General features: G+C 39.0%; 1 protein-coding gene across 1 annotated transcript; it reads left to right on the top strand.

Moving 5' to 3' along the window:
- Window positions 1-995: 995 nt before the first annotated feature.
- Window positions 996-24381, top strand: zgc:194282 (tyrosine-protein kinase Srms). The gene is made up of 8 exons (XM_034235131.1): window positions 996-1878; window positions 5623-5744; window positions 10051-10217; window positions 15488-15635; window positions 17252-17410; window positions 19171-19352; window positions 20375-20531; window positions 21602-24381. The coding sequence occupies exons 1-8, from the start codon at window positions 1496-1498 to the stop codon at window positions 21799-21801; spliced, it is 1518 nt and encodes a 505-aa protein (XP_034091022.1). The 5' UTR covers window positions 996-1495; the 3' UTR covers window positions 21802-24381.
- Window positions 24382-25318: the final 937 nt, after the last annotated feature.

The following is a 25318-nucleotide window of genomic DNA, read 5'->3' as shown; positions in this document are numbered from 1 at the left end:
ACACAAATACTTTTTGGAGTTACCTGAATACTTTCTGTTAATGTTGCTTTCTACTTGCACTCTATTTTCCTATGGGGACATTTATACAGCTTACTTTATGTATACAGCTTACCCATCAGAGACTGCACTGACCTCACCACCTTCACAAAAACTCACCTCTTCAATCTGGCTTTTAATGTGTGATTGTTTTTATATTGCTTGATTTTAATTTTACTTTAACTATATTTATTTGTTTTATTTTCACTATCTTTGTAAAGCGACTTTGAGCACCTGTAAAAGCGCTAACAAAATACATCTATTATTACTTTGCATTAACGTTTTACTATAAATGAAACACATATCCACTTATCCATTGAAAAATAACTCAAAATGGTTCCGAACTCTCTAAATGCTAAACACATTTCTTCCATGTCTGTTGTTTGTTTGTGTGTCTACATGTTTAGAAAAGACATGAAAAAGTCAACCCTAACCCTCAACACAACTTAAAGAAACCGCCAACCTTTTTCCTTGTATTCGAAATAAAAATACTGTTTACAGGTGAGCATATCAATTGACTGTTTAGTCTATAAAATGTCAAACAACAGCATGTGGATCACAAGTTCCCAGTGACAGAGCTGCTGTCTTCTTGTTTGTTCTTAATCTGTCCAACCAACTGCAACCAAATAAACGTTCAATAAACAACATCATAAAAAGCTAAGAAAATCATTTTGAAAAGCATTAAAACGGATTAAGTGACTGTAGGGAATTGTTGCAAATATATTTATTTCATCAAGTAATAATATGCCGTCATGGAGTTTTACATGTCAAAGTGTTTTAATAATGGACCAAAGATTTATAATACTGCAAGAACAATTGTTTAGCAAACACAGACTCCAACGTTTACTCAACCAAAATGACATTCTCTCCCACTAAAGCACGCGCGCGCGCACACACACACACACACACACACACAGTTTGTCAGCAGCCTCCTCCCTCAGTACGCAGGTGTATGAGCAGCAGGAGGTGTGCTCAGCGCCAAACCCAAACTTTTTGTACGCACCTTGCCGCTGATTCACCTCTCCTCCTTTCGTGGATTAAACACCTGCACCGAGCATCAGCTGCTGCAGCCGCTTAATCTTTTCCACAAGATTACGATGGATTAACATTTTTTTTTTTGGGAGCCATGCTCTCATTCTCGGGTGCTCTCTGCTCACACCGCCGACTCCTCGCGGGGAACCAATCCGACTTGGATGCCCTCCATTGGCGTTTCCGCATTCTCGCAGCCACCGTGCGCACTGCAGGCGCGGAGCTAAGATCCATGATCTCAACTGAAAAAACCGGTTCCTCCGGCCAGTCTACCCAAGTATTGCTGGCGGGGCATTATGTTTAGAGCCAGAGGAAGAGAGAGAAACCGGAGGACTGACGGGCTGGACGTCGTTTCAGAGGACTGAGGAAGCCTGAAGCGTCTCATCAAGCGGAAGAACCTGGACGAATCGCCGCCGCTTCATGTCCCGGGATGGAGGGCTGCTGTCGCTCCTGCATGCCGTGTTGTAGCCGGCTCTGGAACTACATTTGGCCGGACTTCCGCTACCCGAACGTCCCCAACAACAACAACCATGTCATCGCCAACCCGGCCGCGCAGACGGCGGAGATCCGCACCGTGTCCGGGGACATCCGCGTCCCGTCGCCCAAGAAGCGGCAGGTGCAGCTTTACGCGGCGCTCTTCGACTTCGAGGCCCGCAGCGACGACGAGCTGACGGTGAAGGAGGGTGACAAGCTGTCGGTGATCGAGAAGCGGGGGGAGTACGTGCTGGCTAAGAAGCTGACCGGGTCTCTGGAGTCCGGACTGATCCCAGCCAACTACGTGGCTCTGCTGCAGGACGAGTTCGCCAAACACAAGTGAGTCTGAAAAATAATCCTCTAATGTTCTTCAGTCTCACCTGATCTCGCTGAGAACTGATGTTTATGTGTCATTTTTCAATGTGTCAGGATCTGTCAAATTCGCATGTGTTTGATATAAATTTAAAGGCACAGAAGGTTCAAATATTCAAAATGACCATATACCCCTGTTTTTATTCTGATAACTGAGACACCCTGCTGACCGAGGGTTGACCTCCTGCTTTCATGCAGGAAATGTAGTCATGAACTGGTTCAGTCACAAACATGATCAATGTAATCTCAGGGTTCGATTACACCTGATCTATTGTGGCAAACGTTCTGTTATTGGACTTGATTTGACTTATAAAGGCCTTTTTCTAATAGTCCAATTGTTATATTAAAATATATTTATAACTGAAACTATATCTTAAATGGTCAATCAACCAATCTCCATTTGGCTCATGTTCTTTACTGTTTAGTAGAGGATCAATATATTAATATGCAACAATACTCTTATTACTGATTTAATAGTTGTTTTGTTTTTTACAAAAATGGGAAGAATCCACTGGTTCACCATCTCATTTTTGTTAGTTTTTTATATGGACAAAAACAGCAATTGGACGGAAACCAATTGAGCTATTATATTAGCAACTACTCTGTTAATTAATTTCTTGATAAATTATTTGATTCATGAGTTTAAAACCAATTTTTCCAAAGCCCAAGTTAACTTATTCAAACGGCTGGTTTTATACCAAATAAAAAACTTTTAATACATTTTCTTAAGTTACAATGCTGTTTTATTATTTGCCTTAACCTACTTATTAATAATATTTAAAATAATGATGATTTACTATCAAAGTTCTCGTTGTGTAAAACTGTTTGTGAAGGCCCCAGTGGTCAATTCTACACTACCATCGCAATCAAGGGAGGCATTTGGTCAAAAATATTGCCCAGTCTTTCTTGAAGCCTCCTGGCATCACCAGATCTCTGGAGGTAAAACCGTGTGATGAGCCAGCAGCTGAGAGCAGGCAAGAGGCTGCAGGTCGTCCATTATTCAGAGACTCCTCATGTTTCACAGAGCCGACCTCCAAGTTTTACCCCCTGTCTGTTTTCATGCTGCAGATCCCTCAGTGATCCTCACATGTCCCACTGTCCCCAAAGGGGCCCTATTATGCTTTTGGGGGTTGTCCCTTTCCAGTAGTGTGTTTTATAAGTTTCTGTGCATGTCTGCAAAGGCTAACATCCCAAAGTTTCTCTCCACACTCTCCCCGTGCCTGAACACCTACATTGGACTCCTTTGTTTATTTACGTGACATGATGACATCATTACGTAACACCCACACTTCAATTGGCTATCACTTTAACACATCGTAGGTGATGTCCCGCTAAAGGCCAGCTAGCCAATCACAGCAGACTGGTCTCTGGTTTCAGGCAGAGGGTGAAAAGAGGCAGTATGAGGAAAATAAAGAGCTTTTTGAACGTTCAATCATGTAAACATGTCAGAGTAGAGGCACTAAATACAAATTTGACCCTGAAAATGTGCTTAATAGGCCCCCTTTGAACACAACACCAAAGCATAACATAATTCCTTCATAATGAAGCTTCAAACTGACACAATGAGGAACATCTGAGCCTGACGGAAACTATAAATAAGACAAATTTGTGTGCTAGTTTCTTTTAATAGAGTGGCGAAGTCCCTCCCCTTCCGGTGGACCTCCATCCATGGGACCTTATTTTGGAAAAATCATGTATTGAAGTCAATGGAGAGAGAAAGATTATCTTTTGATCCCGTTTGAATTGTGCAACGAATTACACATATAATGTTTGTCAATTTAAAAGATAATTTTGAAAGTCAAAAAAATAAAAATGTGTCGTAAAACTGTGAAGTAACATATTTTTTTGTGTGAAGCGCTCAATGAACTACAACTCTGATCTTGCACACGTCACCAATACCAAGATGGCCGTCACGTTAGCACATTTCACCTTTTTCTTTCAGAATGAAGTGAAAAGTATTAAAAGAGGTGAAAATCACTACAAGTCTGGCGATGTTGAGAACTGTACATGCACACAAGGGGAGTTAGTCGGTTCTGTAAGAGCCAGCATGCGGGACCGGCTTTACAAGGTTTCGGTGAGTAACACGAGTGTAATGTGTAACGTTAATGTACGCGACTCTGGGATTTGTAGTTTTTCTAGTTGCGTATTTTTCATAGTCTTATATTTCAACAGTTTTAAGACAAACTGTGACTTTTTTGACATGGAAATTATTTTTTAAGATTGACAAACATCATATGTGTTATTCGTGGCACAATTCAAACGGGATCAAAAGATAAGTTTTCTCTCCATTGACTTCAATACATAATTTTTCAGAAATAAGGTCCCATGGGGCGGAAGTAGATGGGCGTGACTTCGCCACTCTATAGAATCTAAAGATCAAAGCACCTTTTTAGTAGTCATGTTTTATCACTGTAAGATTCCTTTAAGAAGATAAGCTCAGTTTCTAGTCACACCTAATGTACTCCGTAATAATATCTCCACCCTATTTATTTATTTATGGAATTACAAGCCACTCTCCTGGTATTATGCAATTTTTAAAACATGTATTCATGACAATACATCTTATCACAGTGCACAGCTGCTGCTTGAGTTTATCTTCACAGTAATGTTCACCTTTTCCATTTTAATCCATAGCATAGAGAACAATATTTCTGTAGTGTTTTATTCAAGGAGCTCTTTGTTTCTTAAGTCGCTGCTTGTAGTTACTGTCAGTGAAACTTGAGCATGAAGTCGGACACGCCCTCCTGATAACTTAGAGTAAATACAGGTCAGTTTCTGTGTCCCAGCAAACAGGCAGCACGTACTGAAACAACACGTTCAAACACTCTGACTAAATCTTTCTAAGAGATATTAACTTTATGTATGATGGGTTTAATCGGTGAACGTATTCTGATCCTTGACTTGACTAAAAGTACTAGTACCACAAAGTAATAATACTCTAGTACAAGTAAAACTCCTGCATGTAAAACTGATGATCTTCTATGAGCAACATGTACTTTAAATAGTCCCTTTGAGTGTATATACCCTGTAGCAATTCTAATGGTATATAGTTATCATTCATATTTGTACAATCATATTGGAGTTAGACCATTATTAATCCTCCATAATGATTAACTAGTATTTATTGTTGCTAGTTCTTTTAAATGGTTGTAATAATTCATTATTTCCTAATGGATTAATCTGCTGATTTGTTTTTGATGTATTCTCTGTGCTCAAGACAAAAAAACTACTTTTTGAATGTTTTTAAGCAAATAAATATTCCTTCAAATTATGTTACCTTTCACAATGTAGAACTATATTTAAAAATAGGCCAACTAAGGTAAAACTCAACTGCCTAACATTTATTATGTTATTTATTCTGGGACAAATGCCTTATCATCCACACTGTGCTGAATATAAGCGACCCGACCTGTTGGTTAAACTGTGTTACTGTAATGTTTACCTTCTTCACTGTGATCTTCAGATTGCAATGCTCAAAATGTGATATTCAGTATGCGTGATATACACGTACACACACATTCTGCTTTTGTGTGTTGTGCATGTTCTTCTTTTCTTTGGTCCTTTAATTCCTTCATTGATTTGATCACATGTTACTCTGTTTCCATTAATCACGATTGATGTGTTTTTCATTGTGTTAAACATTCGATCATACATTCATCTCACGGTCTTTCTTCCTCCCCCCTCATCATCCTCTGTGTCTTCTCTGTGCAGGTGGTACTACGGGAACATAAACCGTGGGAAAGCTGAGAAGCTGCTGCTGGCTTCCCAAAACAAAGATGGCTCCTTCCTGGTTCGCATCAGTGAGAGTCACAGTGACGAGTACACCATCTCTGGTAAGAGGCACATCATATATCCACAAACCTGACCTTTCCCTCTTATTTTCATACTCTGGCTCTCCTTTTTGTATTTGTTACACTCAAAACAGACTTCATACTCACAATTATTTATATTCCTTGTTGTCTTGTTTGCTGTAGTGTAGCTTGCTGTGTCACAAAATCAGCTGGAAACCTCATATCACTCATGTAAAAGCAAAACTGGCTAAGACGATCGCAATATTGGGAAAAGCCAGATACATTCTGGACCATAACTCATTGTATACTCTATAACACACTGATATTGCCATATCTGATTTACTGTGTGGAGATTTGGGGAAACACGTACAAAACCAACCTACAGCCGTTATGCACATTACAAAAAAGGGCTATAAGAGTTATCAATAATGTTGGATATCTTGAACACACTAATGTATTATTTTTGAAGTCACACATATTGAAGTTCACTGACCTGGTTACATTTAAAACGGCACAAATCATGTACAGAGCCAGACATAATCTACTTCCTAGGAAATTAAAACCACTGTTCGTAGACGGAGAGGGTGGGTATACTTTGAGAGGAAATCTACATTTGAAACAACTCAAGGTCAGAACAACTCTGAGAAGTAAGAGCATAACAATCTGTGGGGTGATTTTATGGAATGGTTTGGAGCAGGAGTTCAAACAAAGCACACGCATAATTCAGTTTAAAAGGATGTACAGAAACACTTTTTGGGAAAACTATGAGAATGAAGAAAGGTGATTGAAGATGAGAAATGATTGTATATGTGTGTATAAATGTAAATGTATGTAGGAATAACTTGCATAATGATTTAAAGGACACTCATTGATCAAGTAAGGGGTGGGAATTAATAAGCATTTGCTTCCTCCTGCTCCCTTTCGGACACATGATTTATTATTATTATTAATATGAAGACTTTTTTTTGTTGAATATATAAATATTATCATGTATGTGGATAAATACTGTATTTTAACAATACGGTATTCTGTTTTTCACATTTGTTATTTTTTTAATCTGTTCGAAATAAAGATTGAAATGAAAATGAATGAATTCAGTGTCAAAAACCACAATTACAAAGGTTTTTGATTAAGAAACTGTATTTTACATGACATTTAAGATATTTCAGAAGCTTTATGTCATGCTCTCTGAGATATTAATGATTTAGCATAGCAATTGTATAGAAGAGGTATTATGTCTGTTAAAGAGCAAAATCTAGCTTAAGTAGCTAACAATGGTCACCATTAGTTAGCTGATATCAGAAATGCTTTCTTTACCTCTGTACTTGCAGCGTTTTTCCTTCATGAGTTGGCTTACTTTGGTTTCAGGGTTCTTTCCAAGTGTGTTTTCTTCAGCTGCAGCTCTCGGCCACTGTATCATGTTTTGGTGTGATTCCACTCGCTGCATTTCCTCTCCTCCTGCCTCCTCTGTTTCTCTCCTCCTGCCTCCTCTGTTCCTCGCCTCCTCTGTTTCTCACCTCCTGCCTCCTCTGTTCCTCGCCTCCTCTGTTTCTCACCTCCTGCCTCCTCTGTTTCTCTCCTCCTGCCTCCTCTGTTCCTCGCCTCCTCTGTTTCTCACCTCCTGCCTCCTCTGTTTCTTCTCTCCTCCTGCCTCCTCTGTTCCTCGCCTCCTCTGTTTCTCACCTCCTGCCTCCTCTGTTTCTCTTCTCCTCTGTTTCTCTCCTCCTGCCTCCTCTGTTCCTCGCCTCCTCTGTTTCTCACCTCCTGCCTCCTCTGTTTCTCTCCTCCTGCCTCCTCTGTTTCTCTCCTCCTGCCTCCTCTGTTTCTCTCCTCCTGCCTCCTCTGTTTCTCTCCTCCTGCCTCCTCTGTTCCTCACCTCCTGCCTCCTCTGTTTCTCTCTTCCATCCATCACCCCCCTGGCTCCACCGCCCTTCGGTCTCTCAAGGTCTCCAGCCAGCGTCAACCTTAATCTCCTTCCCTTCGATTTTCTCCCTCTGCTCCCACTATAGAGGGCGGGAGGTGTCACATCTCGCCCTCAGGACGCCGTGTTGGAGGTCGATGTGGGCTAAAGCGTCTGATTGCAGTTTGAACTTAGAGATTTGGTGTTGAAAACAAATCACTCATCTCTGTTTCGGGATTTGATGCTGGTTATTTTTGCCAGAGACTGACCAGTGCTATGTTTGGACAGTTGGGAATAACAGTACCCTAAAAATGAAATTAGACACCTTTTTAAAAGCATTGTAGTGTATTTTTTTATCTTTCTGGATTTAGACGGAGTTCAATTGATGCTTCCCACTGAATTAACTCTTCATGCTAAGCTAAGCATATCACCTGGCTCCAGCTTGATGGGCACATTTGCTGAATACGTGATTGAGAGTTGGAGAGACGAGAGCCAGTGTTGTCAGGGTTTGTTGTGTTAAACGTGCCGAAAGCGTAATATATCTAAAGTATTTTCCCCGTCATGTTTGAATATTTGGCTTTCTTCAACAATATAGATGGGACCCTAGATTTGTGAACGAGACTTCTCATAGAAGAACAATCAGCCTTGTCTCCATGCTTTTTTCTTTTTCGTCCCGTCTCAGTCCTTTCCACAATGTTGTCAGACACTCAACAATCAAAGCCTGGCAAGACCCAGCCATTGTAGTGATTGTTCATTGATGGTGCGCTCTTCCTTCAAGTGATGAATTGAAGCACTTTAATCTGCAGCGTCCTCACTTGATATTGGTAACATTTCTGAAATTGTAGTTACTATTTGTAATCCCAGAGTTACCCTAAGAGTTATTACCAAAAGGTTGAACTCTTTCGTTTTAGCAGTTTTTATTTTTGGGGAAAAAAACGACCGTGTCTTCGGGAAAATAGTGAAGTGTTAGCTGGTATATTTAGACCGCAGTATTTACTGTCTTTGTTCAGTTGTAGTGACCTACATTTGGAAGCTGGTCTTCTTGAACAAACTACACTTTTTATGAATGAGCTCACAGCAGATTCTCTAATGGACCTCCAGAGAGTTGTGACTGTACGCCTGTTATCGCTCTCTGTCCTCTGCACCACCTCCAGCTCATTCCTCTCCTTTCTTTTTTTATTTCTCCCTTTGGTTTCTGCATCCTTTCCTCCCCATCCCTCCGTCCACTTCCTTCCTTCTATACCGTCCCCCCTCTCCCCCTTCCTCTCCTTTTTTTCAAGGTCCTTCAGGTCCCAGGGGGAAAACGCTGCAGTTAGACGTTCAATGTTCACTGTGCTAGTCCTGCTGAAATATGCATCATCAGTAGTCTATGCCTGAGAGGAGGCAGAACACCACACCTTCAATAATTCTGTTTTATTGCACGGATGCAAACACTCCTGTATGATTTACTGTCTCCACCTCGAACGTATGAACACGGCCATCTTCTTCTTTGAGAGTATAATAATATGGTGTGTGCTTTTCTGTGAGGACTACTCTCATAGTGTTTCTATTCTTTATATTTGATGTCTGTGTATCTGGACTTCAAACTACAGTTCTTTAGAAGAGGAAAGAAGAAGACATACTTTATTAATCCCCACTGCCGCCCTTTAGCTTCCTTCCTTTTGTTTTAAAAAGACCTTTGTCATCTTGGATAATAAATTGGGTGTTTGCAACGGAGACAAGATAACAGATAATTTGGTCTTTATCAGATCTCTCCGTTCTATAAAAGATGTGTTTCACATATTTAAGATAAGGTACACTTGATTTTCTGCAAGGGAATGTTTTCATGGGCAATACTATAATGCTTCCAATCAACTGAAAACCGTATGATAAACAACACAGTAAAATATACACACACACACACACACGCACGCACACACACAGTATGTAGAAGATTGCACATGCATTGTGAGATAAACCAGGGGGAGTAAAACAAATCATGAGATTATGTATAATTTCAATGTGGAACAGTTCAGAAGTACAGCCGTAATACATTAACTGAAATATTCTTTAAAACAATGGGTGTCATGTTTGTAAACTAGATATCAATCCAAACAAATGTATTCACATTTTAAAGCAGTAACTATTTGAATATCAATGTTATTTTACATGTCTGATGATGAAACTGCTCTGCTTGATCCCTGCTGTCCTTTCCAGCATAACTTTCTAAACACATGTTCTGGTTGTGAGAAAGACTGAAATGATTGAGTGTTAAAACATTGACTACACATTTTTGAGTTGCCTGTTGCGCCTCAACATGTGGATGCGAATTGAAATTGTATTTTGAATGGCAAAGTTAAATGACAGTATGTACGTTTGGAATTCAGTGCAATTATTTTTCAATAAAAACAAAGTATAAAAAAAAACATTGACTACATGTGCACACAATAACTCTCCTCCCTCTCGCAGCCCGCAGCGAGGGGAAGGTGTACCACTTCAGGATCCAGCGCTCCATCATCGGGGCGTACTTCGTCTCAGATAAAGTTTCCTTCGGCACTCTGGGAGAGCTCATCTCGTACTACCAGAAGAACCCTCGCAGCCTCGGAGTGCCGCTCGAGGAGCCGTGTGCACAGCAGGTAGGACATAAAGAAACACTATGTTTTCAATTCCTGTCAGGGCCCTCGTTTGCATAATGCATTCAGCAGGCCGTAACCTTAAAGCCGCACTAATCAATACTAACACTAATGATGTGTATATGTAGTGAGCAACACACACACACACACACACACACACACACACACACACACACACACACACACACACACACACACACACACACACACACCATCCATCCTCTCCAGACTCAGCAGTTCTCCTCAGCTCCACAGAAGGATCTGTTTAAATGTTTTCATTAACCTCATTTCCAGCAGCAGCAGTTTTCACCAAACACTCTTCACATAGAGGACCATTTAGGGATGGTATAATATAATATATACTTTATTGTCATTACAGTACTTGTAGTACATGAAAGGGAACAACATGACAATTTAATTATCACAAAGGCCACCGCACAATCGTTAAAATGTCACGGAAGTAAAATATGTAAATTTAAAAAAAGACTTGAAAAAGACAAGCATAATTCAGTTTAAAAGGATGTACAGAAACACTTTTTTGGAAAAATATGAGAATGAAGAAGGTGATTGAAGATGAGAAATTATTGTATATGTATGTATAAATGTAAATGTATGTAGGAATAACTTGCATAATGATTTAAAGGACAATCATTGATCAAGTAAGGGGTGGGAATTAATAAGCATTTGCTTCCTCCTACTCCCTTTCGGACACATATGATTTATTATTATGAAGACTTTTTTTTTCTTTTTTTTGTTGAATATACAAATATTACCATGAATGTGGATAAATACTGTATTATAACAATACGGTATTCTGTTTTTCACATTTGTTAGTTGTTATTTTTTAATCTGTTCGAAATAAAGACTGAAAGAAAGAAAGAAATTGTGGTAACGTAAGTTAAGTATTCGGCTACCAAGTTTATAAAGCTAAAAGAAATGCAGAATTTTGTAAGGGAAAGAAGCTTTGGTAAAGTCATGGTAGGTACAGAAAGTCATACAGTAGTATAGTATGTTGGGGGAAAAACACATAGAGAAAACAACACATTAAATAGTGTCAAAAATATCAGAAAAAACTGCCTAGTCTAGTATGTCCAAAGAAAGTCATAGTATTGTTCGTAGAAAAATATCAGAAAAAACTATTTAGTATAGTAATCCTGAAAATGTCGACAGTGTGGTAAAAAAAGTTTAGTATGTCAAAAAACATATATTTTCAGGAAAAACGACATCGTCCAGTATGTAAATACAATAAACAGACTGGGTTATTGCAGAGTAGAATTCAATAAAAAAAATTAAGGTAAAGTATGTCGAACATATCAGGAAAAAAAAACATAGTATATCATAGTTTGTCGAAATGAGGCGTATGTCAAAGAACACCAGTGAAAAACATAATGGTTCATCGCCTTTCTTTTTTTCTGCACCCGACATGTAGGAGACATTTTGCCTAAAACTAAACTGGATTAGCTCTCCTAGAACTGCTTTTGTAGTATTTCTCAAAGCCAGCAGCCACTCATGGCTCATAACAGTTTCCAGTGATAATTCAAAAGATAAAAGTCAAATTTCCGGCAGCTAAACCTCCAGTTTTAATTTCCAGTATCTCTTCTAATTCTGCGAGTAGGAATCTGAAACAAAGTGCAACAAAGACCCTGAACTCATCGTGCTATTGTTGCTTAGCAGCAGGGATTTGATGAGTGCTGTCTTTGTGTGCATGAATTAATACCAAGAGGCAAACATATTTGGAACAGTTTTAGAAATAAAATCACGTGGCAGGCTGTAATTATGCAATGCTATCTCTGCACAGCAGCTTACATGAAACCCCCAGAGAGATGAATTCTTTATTCATGGCTCATCAGTTTCAGCCCGGAGGGAGAAGACGAGGTCTCAGTATCTGGAGACGTTTCACTGCAAACAGAGGAACCATCCATTTAAAACAGCAAGTCATCAAATTACAAATATAGAATGACGCTGGAGGATTAAGGAAGGCTGCGTCCCGTTTTACAGACGAGCATCAAGTAGTGTTCGGGACGTTAATTCAGTATTTCCTCGGGATCAGAAACCTCTCAGTGATTTCTCCCTCTTCTCTCTTCCCTTCCAGAGGAGGCTGTGAGTCTGAGGCCACGGACACACTGAGGCAGACACACACACACACACACACACACACACACACACACACACACACACACACACACACACACACACACACACACACACACACACACACATTCAACAATTTGCTTTCATTAATGCAAACAGACACTGACATTGACAAAACTACTCGTAGTTTTTCTTTTGCCTTTTCATTTTATACCTTATTACCAGTAAAAGTTGTGATCGTCTACTGACATACTACTACTCTAATAGTTTTTATTTAGCCTTTTTTATAACGTTTTATACGCTTACTTATATTTTATAATCAGTAAAAGTTGTAATCATCTACTAGTGAATGTATTTTTTGATTTGTAAGCGTCCCATTGGCATTTCAAGACATGGCTGCAGATAATCAAGCTAATGTGATTTCAAGAAAGATGTTTTAACATTTTAATACAAGTAATCTTTCGTTCTTTTTTTTTATTAAACACATTCACAATTGGGTTTCAAACTGTGAGCAGGAAATACATTGAGAACACAACAGCTCTTCCGAACTTATCTGGCAGCCTGAGGTTCCCAGCTTTCATGTTAAGTTTTGAATCCTGAGTATGTAATTATAAATAGACTCGGTTGTTTGTTTTTTCAAAAGAGCTTTTTGAAGTATTTCCTCTCATCATTTATATTAAGTCAGCGTCACAGACAGCCGCCGTGCTCCACTCATCATTTAGGCTTCAAACACAAGATGAATCTGCTTTTAGAAGATGAGACACTCCCCGCTCCATCAGTTAAAAGTTTTTCCAGTAAAAAGAGACACTAATGGGGCTTTCAATCACTTTGTATTGATTTGGCACGCCTTTTTGTTTTTGTTAATTACATAGCTAAGAGACTCGGTCAATAACAACTGATAAAGCGTGGTTTGTGGCCCGGCTTGTTTTAAGGAGATGTCTGACTAAAAGCAGATTTATCCTGCTGTTTAAAACGCCCAATAAACTGTCTGACTCACTGAGAGAGAACAAGTGGGTAGATTTCTCAAACCTGAAGCCATTACTGAGATTATGTCACAATGCTAAATGAAGTGGGATGAAACAACAGTATAACAATTTCGTTGTTGTTATTAGTGAACATGATTTATGACACACTCACGATTTGAAAATGGAAGAATAAGTCAGAATAATTTTATTTTGAGTGTTTGTTTTGTATGTGTTTTATTGTGTGTCAGATTCAATGGCTACTAACTTGTTTGAGTGGTTCTAATCAAGCCTTTGCATCACCTGATTAACACTTTGATTTATAATGCTTAATATTGTTCCATTTATTATTTGCTCATTTATTTGTTTGTCTATCAATCATTTCATTGATTTGTTCATTTCATTTTAATCAAAGCACTTGATATTAAGAGCATAATGTTTTGTAGCACCTGATTTTTACTGACAATACATTTGTCATAAAATCTTTGAATTCACGCCTTTTTTCCCCCATTTATTTTGTTCACTCACCTTGCATCATGCTGCTTATCTCTAATATCATCATCAATATTTAAATTGGTTTGAAAAGAATTAAGAAACTTGAGACTGCAAAAACATTTAACAAGGTAAGAAAAAAGAAATGGAAGACAATATTAGCAAATATCAAACGTTTTTTTTCGTCTGGCTTTTTAACCCTTTCATGCATGAATTATGAAAGCCTCAGTCAGGGTTTTTTACCAAGTGTTATTATTGCTCTTGGTAAAAAACAAGATTTGAACTTTTTTTTTTTTTATCTAGTTTTTTCAAAGAGATTTGTATATGTCCACTCAGGTGGACAGTATGCGTTCAGGGTTTGAACTGAAGAGATGTACATTTTGAAAAAAAGATGTGCAAACTTAAAATACATTATAATAACATAAGTATATTGATTTACGGCCCAAATAGATATTGCAGATGAATTATTTTCAAGAATAACCAGGGCCAGGGGCCAATTTGAGGCCCCACGCACAGTTATTTGATGAGTGCTAGTGGAGCCGTGCCGCACCACCCTAATTGCGCCACATAAGCGCATAGGTGCGCCTCAGATGAGGCCCCCCTCCACAAGGTGTGGCCCCCTCCGCAAGGTGTGGCCCCCTCCACAAGGTGAGGCCCCACACAGTCTGCATGATCTGCCTGTAGGGAGCGACGGCCCTGGGAACAACAGCAGCAGTACCAGTACGAATTGTAGTTGAAATATAGCCAGTGATGCATGACGTCCACTGTAGTGGACAGGTGGTTAATCATGATTTCCTGCAAACATAACATCAATACTTTCATAATTTATGAATTCTATGATTCCTTAGTTGTTACTTGATGTCACCACCTTTTTTATACCTGCAGGGGACACTTTCCATAAAAGGATTGGCAGGATATAGATGGGTGACTTGGTCCATGTGGCTTTCTGTCGTCCATCTTGGTTTAGAGACATGTATCATGCACTTACACTGACTTGGCACTGAATGGCAGTGTATGGGATGATGCAATAGGGTCCTATGTAGTGGCTGATGGTGCAACTATGCAAACAAAAACAATGCATATACAAGAAAACACCTTTTGAATAGCTGTCCACTGTAGTGACCTCTCTGCATGAAAGGGTTAAAAAAAAATCTTTTTCAAATAATAATAAATTCGATGTATAAAGCACCTTTCATTGCTCACAGCAATCCCAAGGTGCTACAGGAGGCATAATAAAAACAAACAAAATAAACAAAAGTTGATTGAAAGAAAATAAGGACATTTTGACAGGCAATAAAATATGTTTGCATCAGGAAAAGATAAACCCAGGCTCTCGTGTTTCCAGCCATGTTGATTTATAGAGAACAGCATTCAGGAAAGTACATCAGATATCACAACATCAATGAAAGTTAACGGCAACGTGCCCAGAATGTCATTTAATGAATCAAAAGCATATTTTCCGCTCTGATCCATTATCACATTTCAATGCTGGTTTCATGATTACTCTGCAGTATCAGGGCTCATGTCACCAGGTATCATGTACATTATGTGACCAAGCAGCTCTCATCACTCACAGTCCAGTTCTGAGTCTCAGCACCTTGTAATGTGCAGAGTGGGGACTTCTTTCAAAACGGATGAATCAAACAATATTTAAAATGCACAGAGCATCCTTTCTGTAGACAGTTCTGAGTGTAAGTGGTCTGGACTTACCCTGTGGTCTCTGTGCAGCGCGAGCTGTTCGACATGGAGCCGTGGGAGAGGCCTCGAGAGGAGTTCAGGCTGCACAAGAAGCTGGGAGAGGGGCACTTTGGAGAGGTGTGGGAGGCTCTGTGGACCACTGAGAACAAGAAGGTGGCCATAAAGACGCTGAAACAAGGTAGGAATGATGAAGCATGTGACTGACGATCATTTTAGTCAGTCAACTTTATTGTCAATCTTTTCAGTTTGTGTGTACAGAGACATCGAAATACCGTTTCCCACAATCCCAAATACAAAAGCAAATATGTATATACCTATACATATCTCTGATGATTGAAGACAATTTTAACTGCTTTGCAATTGTTTTATGAGCATTACTTACATCTATGTCTGCCATCCTGCAATCTTCCTTTATGCATCAAACCTTACACAAAGTAAAACCGGCCACCTGTAGATCAGTGGAAAACCGTGGGCAGAAATGTGTATAACAATGTGTGCAGTTAAAAACAAAAGGGGAACAGAATCGTAGCAAATCGGCTCCATAAGTAGAGGTCAAAAACGTACAGAGTACTACTTGCAGATGGCAGCCATTAAAGAGTTATTAAACACCTCCTCCTGAAAAGTGTGTGTTTGCTGGCCTCCTGTTTACCCACTTCTGAACACTCCCACCTTCAAAAAGGAAATTGATACTGAAAACGAAGAATGGTTTCTGTCCTTTCTTTCAATCCTTAACACCTTGCCTAACTGTACCAGAGAGGGCAGTGAAACACCAGCTTTTCCTCCTGGTGTTGGCTTACTCTGTAACGCTGTGTCGGGCTGAACAAACAACAAAACACAATGGACCTTGATATTTGATCGTTTGTGGGTTTTATGTGAGCATTTATCCCTTTGCTGTCTTAAATAACAGAGGAATTATCGCAATGCAACACAATCACTCTACCTGATTGGTCATCTATGGCAATCGTATATTGGTAGGCTAGAGATAAATATAGACAGATGAAGGGATAAACAAGATGTACACAAACGTATGACAGAGAGCAATGTTGATAACAAATGGCAGAAAGAGATATTGGGAGGTAAAGGTTACTTAAAGACTAAGAGTAAAAGAAAAGCTGCTTAAAATAGTTTTTGTAGGAATAATAAAAGGTTAGTTGGAGATCATAAAAACATTTAAAACTGAAATTAGTCAATCATGGACACCAGTTAACAAAATGACAACCTAGATGCACAAAAAGCGTGACCACATCACCCCAATTCTGGCCTCACTGCACTGGCTTCCAATTCGGTTCAGAATTGATTTTAAAATCCTTTTATTTGTTTTTAAAGCACTAAACGGGCTGGCTCCGGCCTATAGCCGAACTCCTCCATCGCTACACCCCAGCCAGAGCTTTAAGGTCCGCTGACCAGCTGCTGCTGATAGTGCCCAAGACCTGGCTCAAAACCCGAGGGCACCGAGCCTTCGCAGCGGCTGGCCCCAGGCTCTGGAACACTCTGCCCCTCCATGTGAGGTCGGCCCAGACCCTAGGGGTTTTTAAATCCTCACTAAATCTACACTTCTTCTCCCTGGCCTTCTAGTCAGAGCAGAGGATGACACCTGACTTTTCCCTGTGTTTTTATATATCTGTTGTAATTTACTGTCTTTTATTGTGATTGTAGTAATGTGTTTTTATTACATGTACAGCACTTTGGCTCGACCAAAACTCGCTTTTAAATGTGCTTTATAAATAAAACTTGATTTGATAGATAATCATATAAAGTATACATTTACCAATAATTGTGTTTCCCCTCCTCCAGAGGACACGAAGCAGGATGAGTTTGTGAAGGAGGTCCAGGCGCTGAAGAGCCTGCACCACCCGAAGCTGATCCAGCTGCTGGCCATGTGCTCCAGAGGAGAGCCCGTCTACATCGTGACCGAGCTCATGAACAAGGGGAGCCTCAAGTCCTACCTCGCCTGTAAGTCACACAAACAAACAAGCAGATACATATCCAGTGCTGAAAGAAGTAATCCAATCTGTTACTTAAGGAAAAGTACTCAAACCACAGTGTAGTAATATACTGTAGAATGGAAAAGTCATGTGTTCAAAATATGTCCAAGTATTGGGATCAAAATGTACTTAAAATACCAAAAGAATAAAGTACTTATTTCAGAATATATATATATTATATAATCAAGGATAATTATTAATTGCTTCAATGTTGCTGCTGTTGCAAGACAAGTCATTTAAATACTGCTTAGTAAGTACATCTAAAATAATACAAATGATTGGTAATGGTTCATAATTCCTTAGTTGATTTGTAGTTTTTATTCATTAACAAATCTTCCAAGAAACTAAAGCTGTCATATGAATATAGTCTAGTAAAAATATGTTTTCCTCTAAGACGAAGAGAGAAGTTTAAAGTAGCTAAAGATTTAAGTACTTGAGTACAATTCTGAGGTACTAAGTAGAATACAAGAGTGAATGCACTTTTCCACCATGAAAAATATCCACCCCCATACCTGAGCTGCTTTATTTCCTGTTTCTAACTCAGGCCACACAACTGCTTCCTAAGAGAGGAGGCTCCACAGCTGCTTTATTACGTGAAGAGGTTTAAAATTGGAAGCTAATTTACCACAAATCTTTTCCTGGGTTTGACAATTTCAGCCCTTACCTCAGACATTTTTTGAAATGCTCTCTGAAGCGGTATCTAGGCCAAGTGACGGATGAATCTCTCCCCTTGAATCCAAAGAAAATGGACGTATAATCTGTCGGCTGGCAGCTCCGCTCAGCAGAAATATTGTTCTGACGTTTTACAAAAGGCTTTAATCACAGGGAGTCTTAGTGAGCAAAGTGTGAGCGGTTTGACTCAGATATCACTCATTCCAGTTGTATTCTTCAGGCTGAGTGTCATGGCTGCTGCAGTAATACTTCATGCTTCTATAAAACCTGCCACACAACAATAGAAAAAGAAATTCTTCATTCAAAATCTAGAACAATGTGTTTAACATGCTGCAGTAAAGTCGTTACTCTGCAGTAAATCAGCAGTTTGTCAGTAATCACATTTCCTCCCAATTCATGCAAAAGAGGATCTTCCATCATTACGTGTGTAAAAGCAACGAACAGTTGCAAATCACATCCTTTGGTAAACAGTTTAGCGCTGCAGCGGATCATTGCCAACAGGAGTTCCTCTTTTGCTTCTCTGCACACACATCAAACCGTTACAGCCATTGACTTTTGGAGCATGTCCTGCGTTAATCCAAGAGGAAAATATGAGTCACTCATTCACAGCACATTTTCTTACATCGTGTGTGTGTGTGTGTGTGTGTGTGTGTGTGTGTGTGTGTGTGTGTGTGTGTGTGTGTGTGTGTGTGTGTGTGTGTGTGTGTGTGTGTGTGTGTGTGTGTGTGTGTGTGTGTGTGTGTGTGTGTGTGTGTGTGTGTGGTGTGTGTGTGTGTGTGTGTGTGTGTGTGTGTGTGTGTGTGTGTGTGTGTGTGTGTGTGTGTGTGTGTGTGTGTGTGTGTGTGTGTGTGTGTGTGTGTGTGTGTGTGTGTGTGTGTGTGTGTGTGTGTGTGTGTGTGTGTGATGTGTGTGTGTGTGTGTGTGTGTGTGTGTGCTGTGTGTGTGTGTGTGTGTGTGTGTGTGTGTGTGTGGTGTGTGTGGTGTGTGTGTGTGTGTGTGTGTGTGTGTGTGTGTGTGTGTGTGTGTGTGTGTGTGTGTGTGTGTGTGTGTGTGTAGCTGCTGAAGGCCAGGTGCTGACATCAGCTCACCTGATCTACATGGGCAGTCAGATCGCAGAGGGCATGGCGTACCTGGAGGACAGGAACATCGTCCACAGAGACCTCGCTGCCAGAAACGTCCTGGTGGGAGACGACCTGGTCTGCAAAGTGGCCGACTTCGGACTGGCTCGGATTATTAAGGTGAGCAGGGAGTGTGTGTGACATTAAGAGAGGAACACATAGTATGATAGAAATAGGTTATCTGGTTGTTTCAATGGTCAAGAACGGTTTCTTATTTTAGAATAACGCTAATTCTTTATCCGTGTTCTTTTTTTAAATATGTATAATGTGCTTTGTTGTTTCCGTACAAACTCATTTATACTTCATGCAAAACTCCTTCCTCCTTCCATCTGTCCAGTTTAATGAAACAGCACTCAAGTCTGCATAATTCCCCCTGTGTCTGTGTAATAAGACAAAGATGTTTTATTCATACAGAGCTTCCAGGACATGGAAATACTTCAAATCAGTGAAGAAATTACTTTTTAGAGCAGAAGTATAACATTATTTCCCTTCCTTTAACAAGCGGTGTTAATGTCGGTGCCACTCTCATTTTTCCTTAAACGACAACGCATTTGTTTCCAAAAATAATAACATATTTTCTGTTTGTTGATTTTTATGTTAACAAGAAGATCGATGTACTTGTTCATATTTTGTTAGCAACATGGCTTCTGCTAGCAGCTGGGTAATGTTACCGTACAAAACAAGAAACCCTGATCTCAGTGCTATGGTAAAGAGTAAGACACCCTGTAGAATCATTAGACAGGTTTTGTTACTTTATGATCTGGCTAAGAGGGAAATATTTGTGTATTACTCTCAATCTTCCTGTTTTGCCTCATTCATCAGTGTGGATGTGTTTGCCGGGTAGAGGTTTTGAGTTAACATTACTTGGGTTGTTTGGAAACATAGGGACTATACGGATGTTTTGAAATGTGAATTATTCAACCAACATGTTACACAAAGACAATTCATCTATTATGCAAGAAGAAGTTTGTCCTCAGATGATTGATGGTCTCCTGTTTTTCAGTCAAGTCAAACCACTGTTGGGGCTTCATGGAGAATGAAGAAAGTCTTGAATTTAAAAAACAGAAATGGCTCTACGGTGCGGATTTAAAGTCCAAGTTCATATATTCTGTAAACCTTTCACTGTCTCTTTCTCTCTATAGGACAGTGTGTATACAGCCAGTCGAAACACAAAGATCCCGGTGAGGTGGACGGCTCCTGAAGCGGCAATTTACCAACGGTTCTCTGTCAAATCAGATGTCTGGTCGTTCGGGGTGCTGCTGTACGAGATGCTGTCCCGCGGCAAGATGCCCTATGAAGGTATACTGAAGTGTACAGTCTTATTATTTGATGGAGAACTGCAGCTATTTAATTACTTTCCCACTGGTTAATAATGAGGTTAACACACTGGGCTCAGTAGTTTAGAGTATACCCAACTTCCTGTTATACAATGGTTGATGGTGAGTGTGCAATTTATTGTTTCTAATGGTGGTTACACCCTTCCCAGTATTACTCTGTCAAGTTAATACAATGGAATAATGTCATTGGATAATGCAGTTTACGTTATCCAAAAAGCTGATTCTGTGTCTTACTCATTGTCAACAAATCATTTGAAAAAAAGGTAGAAATAAGAGTGAATGTGCTTGGGCTGAAACACACAGACAACATTGTTTGGACAAATTGAAAAGTGTTGGGAGAAGATGTAACATTGTTCTAAATCGCTAAATACCATGCACTATTAAACCATTTTATTTTACAAAAGGGTTTAAACATTACCCTAAAAAGAGCTTTCTTATTTTTTGGTATATTTTCTTGGGGTTATTTTATAATGGCCACACTGTTTTACTGGGTGACTTGTTCCTGAATCATCACACACACACACACACATTATTTTGACTCAGTCCCACATGTCCTGCTGTCACAAGCACTCACTTGAGAACCACACGCCGATTAATCCTCAGCTCAAAATAGTCTACAACAAATGCACCATTTCCTCCTGTTTGATAAAGACTACAGAGTCCAGCTATTTTAGGAAATAACTGATACTTTAAAAAAAATAGATCTTTATATGTTTTACTATTTTTAAAAACGTATGTCCTCAGTAAGATTTAATAGAGTTAGGGCTAAGTACCACAAACTGGAAGTCAGAAAATTACTCGTAGGCGGATCCACACGTTGTTGGTTTAGGTCTTTTCATATGTTGGAAATATATAGATTGAGGAACACAAGTCTTATTATATAAAAACAAGTTTTATCATAACATGTACTTTCAAGATACCTTGATTGAATAAGTAATGTTGACTTCATAGTGAAATATCCCAGCCTGCAAAAGAAAACGATTGAGAAACTGGTCAGCTCCCAAACTCGTGCTTTTATATTTCTCTCATTAGGAAAAAACAACAAAGAAGTATTGGATCTGCTGTCATCTGGGTTTCGGTTGCCCTGTCCCAGCCGCTGTCCGCAGAATATTTACAGAATAATGATGGACTGCTGGGGCGCAGAGCCCTCGAAGAGACCCTCGTTCCACGCCCTGCACAGCCAGCTGGACTCCATATACGCCAGGATATACTTCAAGACTATAGAGGTGTAGAAGAAGTGAAACATGGAGGAAGAAGGGGACAGCTGGAGCAGATCTGCAACGGACTATCAACTGCTGGATGGACTGCAAATATGCAGAGAGAAAGAAAACGGGGATGCATGCAACGTCTTCCACTACAGGGTAATTGTACTTTAAAAACACCACGGTGTGAGAAGACAGAGGGAAGAGCATCAGAACTGGACATTTGGAGAAGATGCTCGCCAAATCAAGGAAAGGAATTAGGAATACCTAAGATCTTAGGCTCCAAGAAAGCAAGGCAGATAATCGAAAGACTATCACCTTAGAAAGGTTTGTATACACTCCTACCCCTAAAAACAATTGAACACTTAACCCTCGGCACATTCACAGAACCAACTGTTTTTAATTTTATACCCGTTTTGTGTTTTATAAATGATATTTTATTACTTCTTGATGTGCCATGTTTGTGAATGCACACATTTTGAAATGTTATGAAATCACAGGTAAGGACTTTATTTAATCACCTGCCTTTGGGCTGCAAAGCTAAGATGGAGGTTATGTGCAATAGTTAAGAGGTTTTGGGGTTTTTAACCACGCTAGCGGCCCTGTGCTAGAGATCTTTTGGCATTTAACTGATGCCATGATATTTTGTTAAGACCTTTGTGATCCTCAAAGGATGAAACTCACTTTGATGACTTTTTCTAGCATCACCAACAAATAACAATTTTCTTTTTACAACACTATGAACAGACTCCCTCCAGCTTCAGCTGTACTTAATTACATTTGATTAAAGGTCTCTCTAAATAATAAACCAATACTCTATTATGGTACTTTAATGCTTAGAATAAAAAGATGGATGCATGTTAACTTGTTAGCTCGACAGACAACATTCATGCTAAACTCAGTAGCATGCTCAACTGGATAAATATAGAAAACGTATTAATTTCAGAATTAAACTCAAACCGATAAGCCAAAGTACAGTTCTTTGAGTCTGAGATGCCTTGAAATGGACACTATTCAGAGTTTAACCGTTTATATTTGCGTGACAAAATAGCTCAGGGAGAATTTTTTTAACACCATTAGACTTTAATGATCCAAATCAACTTCCTCTCCATCAGCTTCATGGGTCCTCTAGCGTGGCTGACCGTTGTTTGTCTTGTTTTTAACCACAAAAATAAAGTATTTTAATCTGCCAACCTTCTGTTTCAGGAATTTGAGAAGGTTTTGGCTACATGTTGCACCTGGATAAATGTTTTTCTTGAATAATATGGGGAATTGTTTTTATCTTTCAATGTTTTGGGGTCTGACCCGGTGCTTTAACGGTCAGTGGGCCATAGAGCCATGTGTACAGGTTTTAAATTATTAAACTTTGAAGAGGTCCACTGTAATGGCCGGTAACAACTTGAGTGCCTATGTTTACACCACACACTGTCCAAACACTACACTTCAAACTGGACTGTAAAAACGACAAATATGGAATAATGTATGAGGCTTAAAGACCTGCACAGTGAATTAACAATATCCAAAGGGGAATTGAGACCAATGCAACTTTTGTCTTTTATGCATGAAAATAATCTACAGACAAAGCCACGTTCAGGAAACTTTAGCCATAATCATCAAATCACAAGATTGAGTTGTGTGTTTTAGGCTGAATGCCATTGGGTACCAAACACTAGTAGTACGAAGAATAAAATATGTTAAGTATTGTTTGAAATGTGCCTGTGCTTTTTAATCAACTTCCACTGTATTTTAACTGCAAACATAGAAATACAACTCTTTTTTTTCGAAATACAAATGGGGGGGGGGGAAGGAAGATGAAGCTACAACTCTAAAGAAGGATATGAGTTTACTGAGAAAAAACCAGAAAGGATCTATTCTTATCTATTTTGCAGGTTTTATCACTCACACTTTTAAGCACCCTGTAAGATTTTACATTGATTTCATTTCTTATAAACTTAACAGCCATGGCTTTTTATGTAAGCCAACACAGACATTAGTCTAATGTGCGTCTCTTGTTCAGTGCAGGTGCTTCCAGTCTTCCAAAAAAAGTACCCAATGAATGCCAGGATTTTAAGCAGAAATTACAAAGTGTCTTACTATGTTTATCTCTAAAGAAATTGCATTTGGACATTATTCCTCTAAGAGTACATGCCTCTAAATACATTACAACTAATCATATTCATCAACCCAGTTGTGCCATGAAGTATAAAGCATTGCAGCAGTAATGGGCATATTCAATATTTTAATTCCCACTTTTAACAATCACGATGTATATTTTTTTAAGACACACAATGCATATCAGTAATGTTACATTCATGTGAAATATGTAGTTTACAATTGAAGTTCGTTCAATTAAATTATCCTCCAACTCAAGCAAATGGTAAGAAGAGAAAAGCATGTGGCCCTGTTGAAAAGTCCTCAAACAAAAGGTCTGAGTCACAGCTGTCTACATGATGCAGAAACTGTGGCTTGTACCAAAAAAAATGTGGCTCAGTCCCAGCAAAGTTCAAAAGAGAACCTTTAACCTCATATTACTGTGGGTAGGATATATTGGCAGCAGATACAATTAGGAGTAAAATAATGCACAATAAAAAAGTTATGCCGTGTATTCAAGGAATGTCTTTGTCATGTTTTGTTTCTTCAAGTTGTTTTCGCTGACATTGTTCTGATCCGGCCAAGCAAGATTAATAAAATAACTGAAAAGGGGTTTGAATGAACTGCTTCAGAGAAACCAAGAGTGAGAGACACATTTTATGACATCTTCTCTGAACTCACAGAAAAAACCCTTTCTGACTGGGAGGAGCTATGTGAAAAGATGAAGTAGTTACTGAGGGCAAAGTATGAAAGTAATTGTGCTGTTTAAAAGCTGGAATTTCTGCGTCACTAGCTTTGGCTCCACATTGAGGTGAGCTCAGACAGAAAGAAAAAGCGAATTCCCAGCTTGCGTTATTTGCACAAACCAGTGATTTGCATTTGTAGCAAGATTAATTGATTGATATTCTGTACAAACTGTGAAGTCCACTGAGACAAATGTAACATTTGTGATATTGGGCTATATAAATAAACATTGATTGATTGATAGCTATACAAGTACAATATTCATGCATTCAAACTTTAAGTTGGAGTAGCCTACATCAAGTTTATTTTAATGATGTTACTTTGTACTTTTACTTAAAGTGCTCACTAAGCAGAATGGCCTGTTGTATAATAAATAAAGTTTGACATTTGGGTTAAAATAATCAGCAGCATAAGTAATTCTAATGAATGCATCAATAATCATAATAAAGTAATTCAATATACATTATTTTGAAGTGGGTCATTCATTATTAGAAGTACTAATTATTATTAAACTACTTTTATTTTGGACTTTTACAAGTATTTTCAATTAAATTAAAGTATGACATCGGATTACCTTTTTTCCACCACTGTTTGTAAACAATCAGAACTAAGTCTACCACTATATCTGACATTAGCCAGTGTGAGGTTTTGACGCCTGTGTCCTTTTATAGGCGGAGTTCTCGTGTTTTTATTATTGCCTGGCATAAGGAAG

The sequence above is a fragment of the Gymnodraco acuticeps genome, unplaced genomic scaffold (assembly GCF_902827175.1).
Source record: "Gymnodraco acuticeps unplaced genomic scaffold, fGymAcu1.1, whole genome shotgun sequence".
In the NCBI taxonomy this organism is placed as follows: Eukaryota; Metazoa; Chordata; class Actinopteri; order Perciformes; family Bathydraconidae; genus Gymnodraco; species Gymnodraco acuticeps.
Note: the sequence above shows the minus strand (reverse complement) of the source record. Positions and strands in the feature narration are given on the sequence as shown.